The sequence below is a fragment of the Mastigoproctus giganteus genome, chromosome 2 (assembly GCF_048544385.1).
Source record: "Mastigoproctus giganteus isolate SK-2022 chromosome 2, ASM4854438v1, whole genome shotgun sequence".
NCBI lineage: Eukaryota > Metazoa > Arthropoda > Arachnida > Uropygi > Thelyphonidae > Mastigoproctus > Mastigoproctus giganteus.
In genome coordinates, this window is record NC_143576.1 from 36409793 (window position 1) to 36422626 (window position 12834).

General features: G+C 37.4%; 1 protein-coding gene across 1 annotated transcript in view; it reads right to left on the minus strand.

Annotated features, from left to right (window-relative positions):
- Positions 1-12834, minus strand: part of eIF3j (eukaryotic translation initiation factor 3 subunit j) — a 211216-nt gene that overhangs the window by 67698 nt on the left and 130684 nt on the right. The window contains exon 6 of the mRNA XM_090368455.1: positions 8900-9009. Coding sequence (XP_090224581.1) covers positions 8900-9009 — 110 coding nt within the window. The remainder of the gene's footprint in view (positions 1-8899; positions 9010-12834) is intronic.

A 12834-nucleotide genomic window follows, 5' to 3' on the forward strand; every position in this document is an offset into this window, starting at 1 on the left:
TGAGCCTCCTCAACAGGTGCCTTGCTGAAGGAACTTTCCCTGTACCCTGGAAGACTGCTACTCTCAAGCTGATCCTGAAAAATCCAGATAAACCGCCCCAACTTCCTGCTTCCTACCGACCAATTGCACTGCTCTCCGTTTTGGCCAAGCTTCTAGAACGACTTCTGCTGTATCGCCTTTCCATCTGCTATACCAATAAGCAACTCACCTCACCATGTCAGTTTGGATTCAAGACAGGCTCCAGCACTGAAGACGCTATACATAACTTGATTACCCAGGCCACACATACAACTTCAAAGTATACTCTAGCCATCATGGTGGACTTTGCTGGTGCCTTCGATCGACTGTGGTGGCCCAGTGTCCTTCGGAGGCTTCGGCAGGCAAACACGTCCAAAAACCTATACAATAGTCTAAAATCCTATCTCAGCAATAGAAAATTACAAATTGTAAACAAATACCAGACTATGACAAGATGCGTTCACCGGGGTTGCCCCCAGGGCTCTGTGCTTGGGCCATTCCTCTGGTCCATTGTTCTGGACGAGTTCCTGGGGTTTGACCTGGGTGGAGCCAGACCCTTAGCCTTCGCTGATGATCTTGTTCTGGTGGTGCAAGGTGACACAAGAGCGGCACTGGAAGCAAAAGCAAATACAGCTCTAGAAAAGCTCCAAAACTGGGCAGCACTCCACAACCTCTCAATTTCTGGTGAGAAAACAAAATCGATTCTCCTCAAAGGAAAGCTACAAATACGCAGGCCTCCAACAATGAAGTTAAATAACATCCCTATACGTCTCTACACAGAAGTCAAATACCTGGGAATCTACATTGACACCGGTCTTACCTTTCACTCTCATCTGAAGTACTTATCCACAAAAATCCGAAAGTATACGGCTATGATAAGAAGAGTCAGCAGAGCGGACTGGGGTTTGAAGCATAAAGCTTTGTCTCTCATCTATAAAGTGGCGTTTCTCCCAATTGTGTGTTATGGAGCCTCAGTTTGGTGTACAAAGGCTATCCTGGAAAAGAACAAGCGTAAACTTGACTCAATACAAAGATTCATGATGTTATCTATCTGCAGGGCATGTCGCACTGTCAGCACCCCTGCCCTACAGGTTATTACTGGATGCTTGCCACTCTATCTTGAGGTGATTAAAAGGGGACTTTACCATCGATTAAAGAAGGGAATTCCGACACAGTTGTTAAATCTTCAACTGCAGCTTACCAATGACCTGAAACAAGAAAGAAAACGTATCTTCACACACCTTCAAGGAATTTGGCAGCATTCATGGGAAACCACGCCCAAAGGAGAAATTACCAGAAGATTCCTCCCATCCATTGACATGACTTTCCCGAAGTCTCCTTCCTGGTTTTCACCTGGTCTGCAAGTTACATTCCTGATCACAGGACATGGGCCCTTTCAACAAAAATTGACAGCAATGGGAATTGAAAGCAATCCATTCTGCCACTGTGGCGAAGAGGAGTCATGGGGGCATCTCATGTATGAGTGCCCTGCTTACGATGATTGTAGGCTCAAATTTTTTACTGAAATCCAGGAGAACCCTCGTAACCATGAAACATACCTGCTTCAGAATGAAACAACATACAAAGCCTTAACGAGTTACGCACAAGCTGTCTTTACCATCAGACGGGCAAAGTTTGCTGAACTTAGAGCTGCTCAGAACAACGACCCTCATGTACAAACACAAACTGGGGTCGGATAGCATTTTCCCAACTGATAAAAGAGTAAGACTGAAGATTAAAATACTATGCTGGCATCATCATGGTTGGCACTACTTGAAAAGCTGACTCCCAGAGAGTGCTTGGCCTTTGGCACTCGCACAGTGGCGCCTGCCCCTGTGACTTTTGATCCCTCTACCCATCCCCTATTTCTCCTTACTCGGGTGGACTGCCTTCTCTATCTGTCCACTTTAGCTTGTTCCTCACATTCAGACCCCCCTTCCTCTTGTTCCCCAGGCCTTCTCTTCTCTTCTCTTTCTCTCTTTTTTTTTTTTTTTTTTTTTAACTTGGTCTTCGTCCAGGACGCTCAGGCGACCCTGGCGGAGACTAGCCAGAGAATAATGGGCAGCCTGGCTACCTCCTAGCGGTGTGTGCGGGCAACGTGAGGTCCCACCAGGGGCCCTGCGGCCAAATGCCAGGACACCCAACAGAACCTAACGCAATATGTCATATACAACAGACAACACTTTTCTGGCATTTACAGTAGTTCTGTATTCTTCACAGTGTACATATGGCGCAGATGTGAGAAATCACAGGTGGCGCCTGACCCTAACACTATGCACTATGCACTATGCCTAGAGGGGCTTAGAGGGGAACAGATATCCTGTGTGTTATCAGACACTCAGCCTAAAACACTGATGGATCCAATTTCTCTCTATTACAGAAGATTTAGGAGAAGTCCAGTTGTCCTGCCACCCTAAAATCCACTCATGCACACCTTCTCGATGGTAAGCCCTGTTACATCACTTAGGTGGCAACGAACGTGCAGAGTGGTTCTCTTCAAGACGCCCGGTCAGCGTGAAGAGGAAAACACCAAACCCTCCAGCATATGAGAGCACGACAAAACAAATGGCTCCCAGTCCCCAGCAGCTTTCACTCCCCCTCTTATGGCAGCGAGAGGATCAGAGTAGAAGTAGAGGGTGCTAAGAATCTCTGGGTACGACCAGGCTGCCATGCACGGAAACTGAACTTGGCCTGTTATAACGTAAGATCACTCGTCGGTGAAGACAGGATATTAGAGCTGGAAAAGGAATTAGAAAATGTGAATTGGAATATCATCGGTTTGGCTGAAACAAGAAGAAGAAATGAATCACTTATAAGTTTATCAAGTGGAAATCTGCTGTACACCAATGGAAACAGTGAAAGGAATGAAGGTGGAGTTGGGTTTCTGGTCCATAAAGATTTTAAAAACAACATTTTGGAATTCAAAAGTACATCACCAAGGGTGTCAACACTAATACTCAAGATTTCTAAGAGATACAAGCTAAAGGTTATAATGATTTATGCACCAACATCGAGCCATGATGATGAAGAGGTTGAAGAAATGTACACTGAAATTGAGTCTTCTAGATGAGCAGAAAACCCACTACACTATTATTATGGGGGACTTCAATGCTAAGGTTGGAAAAAGGCAAAACAGCGCAGAAAGAGGAACTATAGGAAATTTTGGAATTGGTGAAAGAAATAAAAGAGGTGAAAGACTTGTGGAATTTGCAGAATCTCAAGGACTGTCAGTAATGAACACTTTTTCAAGAAAAGGGTGAACAGAAAGTGGACATGGAAGAGTCCAAATGGATTAACAACTAATGAAATCGACTTCATCCTCACTAACAGAAGATATATTGTGAATGATGTTACGTCCTGAATAAGGTAAATGTTGGAAGTGATCACAGAATGGTAAGATGTACACTTGATATAGATGTAGGAAAGGAAAAAACTGACTCGAGTAAATAATACAAAGGTCTTTGAGATAACAGAGGAGGAGAAAAAGCAGTATGTACTGGAACTTAAGAACAAGTTTGAGCTTCTACAGACTGCTCCGGACCATGATATCGACGAGGAATGTTACACCTTTCTGAAAGTGATAAAGCCCAAGAAACCTATAGGGAAAATGAAATCCAAAGAAGAAAAAATTAGTCAAGAAACACTTGTCATGATGAACCGAAGATGTGAAATGGAGAGAAAGAAAAACACTGACAGAGAGAAAATTGAGTATACTGAGTTATGCAAAGCCATTAGAAAGAGACTCAGAGAGGACATAAGAAGATTTAACACAAGAAAAGTAGAACAAGCATTAAGGGAAAACAAAGGATTTAAATCAGCAGCCATGAGCAGTAATACAGAAAGACAAATGATACTGAAACTGAAGAATAGCGATGGTGTACTTATAAACAGCAGAGAAGGCATAATTCAAATAGCAGAAGACTACTATAGAGAATTATACAAGGAGCGAGGGAATAATGCCAGCAGTGAGGAAGATGGATTGTAAATTAGCAACACAAAAGACATACCCAATATTCTTCCTGATGAGGTAGAATATGCACTGAAGAAAATGAAGAATCAGAAAGCCCCGGGGGAAGATGAAGTTACTGTAGAGATGTTAAAATTGGCAAAAACTGGCAAGGCTCTTCACAAAGTGCATTAGAAAAGGTGTGATGCCTAAGCAGTGGAATAATGCAATCATAGTTTTGCTGCATAAGAAAGGAGAAAGGAGAAGAATCAGAAATTGGAAATTATAAACCAATTAGCTTGTTATCCCACATCTACAAGTTGTTCCCAAGGGTCATTACTAACAGATTAGAAAGAATACTTGATGAGAATCAACCGAAAGAGTAAGCTGGCTTTAGGACAGGATTCTCAACTATGGATCACCTTCACGTAATATCACAGCTAATGGACAAAGCAAATGAATATAAAACCATTATGCCTGGCATTTGTGGATTATGAAAAGGCATTTGACTCCATACAGCATAAGACAATGTTTTGGGCACTAGAAAGACAAGGCATAGATACCCCATATATTATGATTTTGAAGAAAATATATGAGAGTGCTACCTCCTTTATTAGACTAGACAAAGACAGTAGGAAATTTAAAATCGAGAAAGGAGTTCGACCAATATCTCCGAAGCTGTTTACTGCTGCCCTTGAGGAAGCTTTCAGAAGATTAGACTGGTCGCAGAAAGGAGTCAATGTGAATGGAGAGTACCTAAACCATTTACGATTTGCAGATGACATTGTGGTCATAAGCCACGATCCCAAAGAATTAGAGGAAAATCTTAATCAGTTATGCACAGTTAGTAAGGATTTAGGACTAAAGATGAATATGGCTAAAACAAAAGTAATGAAGAACAAGTATGCCACAGAAAGGGAAATAATGATTGAAGGAGCAGTAATTGAAAAGGTGGAGTCATATACTTATCTGGGACAAGTTATTAATGTAATAATGCTGTAATAATGATAAATGGCTGGAAGTCAGAGAAGAATAAATTTTGGATGGATAGCATTTAGGAAATATAGTCACATACTGAAGAGCAATATCCCAGTTTGTCTGAAACGTAAAATAATGAACCAATGTATACTCCCTACCATGACTTATGGAAGTGAAACTTGGGCACTCACCAAAAGAATGGAAGAGAAGCTGAGAACTACACAGCGAAGAATGGAACGAATTATATTGGGAATCAGACTGTTAGATAAGAAGAGAAACTAATGGATTAGGCAGCAAACTCAAGTAAAGGACATTCTTATCAAATCTAAAGAACTAAAATGGTCTTGGGCAGGACACATAGCTCGAAGACATGATGACAGATGGACCAAAAAAATAACAGAATGGTACCCAAGAGGAGCTGGAAGAAATCCTGGAAGATAAAGGCGGAGATGGATAGATGAGTTTGTGGGTAGTAAATGGATGGCCATTGCACAAAACAGAAGGAACTGGAAAGTTGCTGGAGAGGCCTTCATCCTGCAGTGGATTGAAAATGGCTGATGATGATGTTGATTGCCTGGATTTCTTCCTCCTTTCTTTAAGAATTTCAAAATACGGGCTCAGGGTTGATATGACACCCCCTTTTAACTGTGGCACTCCTCTCCTAGTCATGATCAATGTCACAGAGCTCATTAGTGAGAGACTCTACACTTGCAAGGATCTGTTGTAGATCACTGGTCTTCATAATTTTTAGAGGAGAGTATTCTTCTGTCTTTTCCTCCTGCTGTTGGCTAAATTTTGCAGCTAACTCTTCAAGGTCTTCATTTGAAAGAGTCTCTGCATGACTGTTCAAGAGCTCAGTTACATCTTCAGCTGTAACTTCTTCTAACCCTGCCTCTTGTGCCAGCCTGCTTATGTCTTCTACAACATTCTGTTGTGGCTTGAATCCTTCGAAGTCATGCATGAGATCTGGGAGAAGTTTACGCCACACTCCATTAAGACAATTGACAGTTACTTCTTGCCAGGCTGTGTTAATGTGATTGATGCCTTTTAAGACATCAAACAACCACCAATATTCTCTAATAGTAATGTTGGACACGTCCAAAGCTTTCACCATTTTTGTAAATGTTTGCCGCAGGTAATAAGCTTTAAAGGCAGCTATTACCCCCTGGTGCATGTTGCAAAACTGATGTTGTATTAGGGAGCATGTAGACAACATTAACTTTAAGAGGTGTTCTGAATTCACCCAGATTTGTAGGATGTCCAGGGGCATTGTCCAAAAGAAGAATAGCCTTGGTTGGTAAATTTTTGTCATTGCAGAATTTTAGAACAGTAGGGCAAAAATAGTTGGTGTACCAATTCAAGAAGACATCCTGTGTTACCCAAACCTTCTTGTTTTACTTCCAGTATACAGGCAACATGGCTTTGTTTAAATCTTTCATAACACATGGTGTTTCTGAATGGTACACCAACATTGGCTTCAATTTTAAATTGCCTGACACATTTGTCCCCAACAAAAGTGTCAGCCTGTCTTTTGATGCTTTAAATCCAGGAGTCGACTTTTCTTCATGGGCAATGAAGGTTCTTGAGGGCAACTTTTTTCAATAAAGGCCCATTTCATCAACACTGAAGATGAGATCTGAAGGGTAATCACCTTCTTGTACTATGGCCTGAAACTCTGCAGAGAATGAGGCAGCCACCTCAACATCTGCACTTGCTGCTTCGCCAGTAATTTTCACACTTCTGCATTTGGTTCTTGCTTTAAATCTCATGAACCATCCCTTGCTAGCCAAAAATATTTCATTACACTGACCTTCTTTCTTCTTTAAGTCTTAGAAAATTGACTTAGCCTTTTCAGTTATTACAGCTTGGGTCAAGGGAATGTTTTTTTGGTTCCAATCATCGGCCCAAAGTGTCAGCAATTGCTCCATTTTTTCCAAAAGCTTATTTCTGCTGTAACTAACTTGTGTAGCACTTTGAATCGATTGTTTTATTTTATCAGTATTCTTCATAATTGTAGTAACAGTCGATGAAGGCATATTCATAGCCCTACACACATTAGGGTGGCTTCCATCCTCCGAATAACCTCCATCTTATTTTCCAATGTGATAGATCGATGTGCTCTTTTCACTTTTTCATTTTCACTAGTATTCATTGAACTTCTTTACCAGACATGGCATCTCTTTATTCTAATTAAATTAAAAACTTAATAACACGACTGGCAAAAACTGCATACGGCTATCACGATTGGCAAAAGCTGCACACTGCTATCCTACTATTAATGATTATTTAACTTATTAATAGCACAATTAGTAATAAATTTCCAATACGTGTAGTTAAACAACAACCAACTGAATGCTTTATCTCCCACTTCCACAAGTGGCTACTTTGAGGGCGGGAAGTTTTCTCGTCTCTGATACGGACGCGCTAATTGCTGATGAGCTCAACTGTTTTTGATCACGTGCATGATACATAGTACAGTACGATGCCCATAAATTTTGCCTGACGATTTTAAACTTTCAATTTATAAAAAAAATTGCAAAAATAAATAAATAAGAATAGCCTTGTGGTTAGTGACCGGCACTATTGCAAATCGGCGCAAAATGAGGACTACCTGTAGTTTTATAATTTTCCACAAAAAAAAAAAAAAAAAAAAACGGATTCTTCACCTTTACATCAGAGCACTAGAAGCTATATAAATAGCTGCCAATTACCATGTGTGTGCATTTTAAAAAGTCACAATCTGTAAGTTCTAAAAATATTCACTACACAGTAAACAAGTTCACTGAATCATTACCCCACCATAATTTCGATTATACTGGATTTAGGTAGTCTGACATCCTTGTGCACATTTTTAGACTTCTTGGACCAAAAAGTAATTGCAATGTTCTACAGCTGCCCACAACTTCAGGCCCTCAAGTTACTGTTCTACTGTACCTCCATAAACCTGGTCTTGCTAATGCTTCATGAATCGTTAAATTCACAAAATGAGTAACCATCTCTTTTCTAGCAAACTGTTAATGCAATTTAGACACCTAACAAATTTCTAAATGTCATAGGAGCATGGCAAAGACTAATTCAACATGAAACCTCCACTGCATGTGATCAGCATAAATGCAGTGCTTTAACCAACACAGGAACCAAATTTTTCAATTTTCAGGCGGTTCACTGACTTACTAATTTTCCTAAACATAGTCAGAAAATGGACAGTGCCAGATAATGGACTGCCGGATTTGGGAGGTTCTGTACATAAAACCCATATAATTTGTTTTCGGTCAAATTACATAAAATAGGAAAAATAATAAATTAACAAGCTGATACCGACACACTAAATATTAATCATCAGTCACATGTAATTAAGGCTAATTAATAGCTATACTAACATTTGCTGCTCACTGACATGTATACACTTCAAAAGATACCCAAATGATCTGCCACTGACACATACTGTAATGCAGCCTTCTTAAGCAGTCAATAAATACAAGTGTTGTAAAAGCATATGAAATTAAAAACTACCTGATATTAGAGCCCTGAATACAAGTTTGCACTATTTGCAGCAATGCTTAGTTTTTTGTTTATCTTCAGTTGCACAGTCGGGGGGGGGGTGCACTATAAAGCAGGTACACAGTTTTGTTCTTTGCTAGTGTTGAGACTTAATTTTTGAAACATTTTTTTTTTTTTTTTTGAGGTTGGCCCAAAAGTAAGTGTTTATTTTTAATTATGAACTGCAAATTTTACTTTTCAACCATTATTTATTTTTAGGCAGATATTAAAATTTACACTCAACACTTAAAATTACGGCAGATGGAATTTTCTCAAATATAGATGGCAGTGCAGCTAACAACATGATTGATAAGGCAACAGCCCAAAAAAAAAAAAAAAAAATTTTTTTTTTAAACTTTACTACAATTATATTCAGAATTATAAGTAGAATGTACCATTGTATTTTCCAATCCTTACCTCAAACTGAGAAATTTTATCCACTAGTCCTTTCCTAAAACTATCAAAGTCTTCTTTTGTAGAGGGATTCATCATATCTATTGTTCCCTCACTTTTTACTTCATTTGTCCCTGCACAATTAAAACATTAAATGCTACAACCGTGCATGACCTTTTCTTTAGTTTCTAATTCACATTATTTAAATATAGAATTTTCAATATGAAAGAGTTGAGCAATATCTTTCAAATGTATGAAGTGGTTTATTGTAAAATTAAACAAACAAAAGCTATATATAAGCTGTAAGTTTTTAATTTTAATATAACCTATGACATACTACATAATTATCAAATATACAGTAGAATCCAGGTAAGGAATTTCCACATAAGAAGTTTTCTCCTGTTTTACGTCTGGTTTCTTAATTCTCATTATCAACTCCATATATTGTAATGTATTATTTTCACAAGTAAGAAGTTTCCTGGGTAAAAAGCTTTCCCGCATAAAAAGTATGCGATAAAGAATATACAGTATTATTATGATGATGTTTTCCCACTTAATACATTTTTTAAATATAGAAATTCTTTATTTTTATATTAAAAAATATTAAACAATATAAACATTTTGGTAATTGAACAAGTTAGTGCATAGCATCATTTTAGTTCATAGTAAATCACGGAAGTAGGTGAAATGGCATCGTGTTTGTTACATCTCATATTGTGAATGCCTTCACAAGTTGCCCTGATATTGTACTATCTCGAATAAGCAACACTTTTCCAGTGCAGAATACTATTGTTACTTATTCTCGGCGGATACCATCACCCAGGGGTGGTGGTATCCGCTGAGAATTGTGAATGCCTTCATAACAAGTTGCCTGATATTGCACTACATGCTTCGCCAATGGAGAAGACTAATGTTCTCGGAGGATACCATCACCCACTGCCGCCAAGAACATTAGTCTTCTCCATTGACGAGGCGTTTTTTATTTGAGGTAGTGCAATATCAGGCAACTTGTTATGAAGCATTCGCAATTCTTCGCCACTTGTTATGGAGGAATTCACAACATTTCAGCAGTGGAGAAGACTCTCCACTGAATTCTTGGCGGATACCACCACCCAGGGATGGTGCTGGTGGTATCTGCTGAGAATAAGTAACATTAGTCTTCTTCACTGGCAAAGTATTGCTTATTCAAGGTAGTGAAATATCAGGGGAAACTCAGTTATAAAGGCATTCAAAATATGAGATGTAACAAAAACAATGCCATTTCACCTGCTTTGGTGAGTAACTACAAACTTTGTAAAATAATAAGAAGAGTTTACCTCAATATAGTACGTAGAACACTTCCATATGATATTCTCCAGAAATTAAAACGAAAAAAATCGAAAAACTTACATTAGAGTAACAAATAATTAAAAACCAATTTAACAATTAAAAATATTAAAAAGAATAATGAAAATATTCAAAACAATTTTCCTAAGGAAGGAAAATCGTTTTGAATATTTTCGTTAGGTTTCTTTTTACTATGTACTATATTGAGGTAAACTCCTCTTATCATTTTACAAATATTAATATCAACATAGAATGTATTGAGCATCACAGCTCTGATTCATACTATGTAACTACAAACTAAAATGATGCTATGCACTAACTTGTTCAATTAGTGAATTTTCTGTAGTCCGAGGCTTTCAGCTCTCTAAAACCTTTTTAGTATAAACATTTTGATATAATGGAGATGACATTTGCAATTTTTTTCATCAATATCCATAACTGGATAGCGTCAACCATGTGAAGCATTGCCATTGCATTCTAACAGGTCTGAACAGTTCTGAATTACTTAGTGGATTGTTGCTGTGTTTTATTGTCATTGTGACCTTTTAAGGTATGTTGAAAGCTGAATTTATAATACTTTATTTCTATAGATTACTATTAAGTAAAATACAGTAATTATTTAAAGAATTACTGTATTTTTGTCTATCTACCATATTGGCCCTAATTATTCATCAGTTTAGCCTAATTACTGGCAGTTTTATTTTAACTGCTACTACAAATACTATTAATTATACTGATTACATTATATTATATTGATTATATGAGTATAATAATTATTAATTATACTAATTATATTATATTTTTCTAATTTAAAGGGTTATAGTTGGAAGGATGAACTCCTTTGGAGTTCATCCTTCCAACTTAGTAATGAATTTAATGAACAGAATGTTAAGCAATTAGAAATCCTCAGTTTAAAAATGTTTCCCATAGGCAGAGTAAAATATTTATAAATTCTGAAATAGTACTTAAAAATGATCTTTAAATTATGTATGTGTATCTTTTAATTTTTATTTGTGTTAATATTTCATACTCTTAGGTCATTTTTCTTTCTAAGTTTTTTCCCCTCGTAAGAAGTTCTAAACCTTCACTCCCTTGGAAAACTTCTTATCCAGGTTCTACTGTATATATTGGGAAATTGATATATATATATCAGAAATAATAAAAATTTTCAAACAGCAAAAAAATGTGACACCATAACAAAGTCAATGAAAAATATGACTATTTTTTGGATTTTTCATGCAATCGATATACAGGGTGTATCATAACACATGGAACCCACTTCAGAGATGGATTGAGGACCTAAAAACAATAAAAAAATAAATAAAAATCGGACCTAAATATACATTGGTCCGATTTCACCTTGTTTCTAAGTTACAGCCATTTTTGTGTTCCAGCAATTATCTGCTTATATTTACAGGAAATATTCAAAATGATCACCATGTGCCTGAATATAACCCTGCAAACACTTCATCACAGACCTGCTCACCTGCTCAAAAGTTCCAGGTGCTTTTCAGATTTGCTGTTCTGGTGCTGATGGGTCTACCATCATCTGAATCTTGTTTTCTAAATGAACCAGTTTCTGCAAAGCATTCATGTATTCTCTGAAAGGTCTTCTTATTTGGCACAGGACGATTAGGGAAGTTTTCTGCATAGAAACATCTTGCTTTGGCTGCATTGCATCTAGCAAGTCCATACATGAGATGCATATCTGCCATCTCACAATTAGAATAAGCCTCCATTATCACAGCAAATGCACAGTATCAAAATGTTAATAACAAGCTCCAAATTTAGTGGTGTCCTTGTCAATAGAACTAACTAAAATCACTCAAAAGAACACTGTGGAAGCATTGTTTGTAAACAGTTGAATGGAGCCAACTATGCTAACTCTGTTTGCTGGAACACAAAAATGGCTGCAACCTGGAAAGAAGGCAAAATGAGACCTATTTTTAAATGAACTTTTTTTGATTGTTTTTAGGTCCTAGATCCATCCCTGAAGTGGGTTACACATATTATGATATACTCTGTACGTACATCAATACCAGTCAAAAAATTCCTCATATTGAAATGGAGGGTATATTACAGAGGACACCACTGTCATTTTATTTTATTTTTTATCTAGACAGTTTTTCCCTATCTTCTTTAAAACATATAATTTACCTGTCATTTTAGCACCTAAGAATAAAATTCACAATGTGCCGATGTTTCATGAACTTCATAAACATAAGTTCAACTCTAGGGCATAAGCCTCAAGCTTGAGACTTGCTAATAAATACAGGAACACTAAATCAAGCTGGTTATTAAGAGGCAACTATGGTCCACTTATGGGAAATTTTTGCCATTCCCCAAACAGGGTCTTCAGTGCCAATGATTTGAGAGATAAGCATAAAACAATGAGCCCAAGAATAAAAACTTCCTTAATTTATAACAAACTGGAAAAACCATTTAATTATGGGCGAAATATAAATTTCACTGAACGTGTGCTGAAGTGGAGAACACAATACATCTATCTTAAATTTATATAAAGTGAAGCAAAATGCTAAATCAAATTTACAGTAGGCTCATTTTGTATCCAACCCTTACTTTCTGGTTACTTTTATTGAAATATACAGTTCACCTGGAGTCAAACAGTTTTA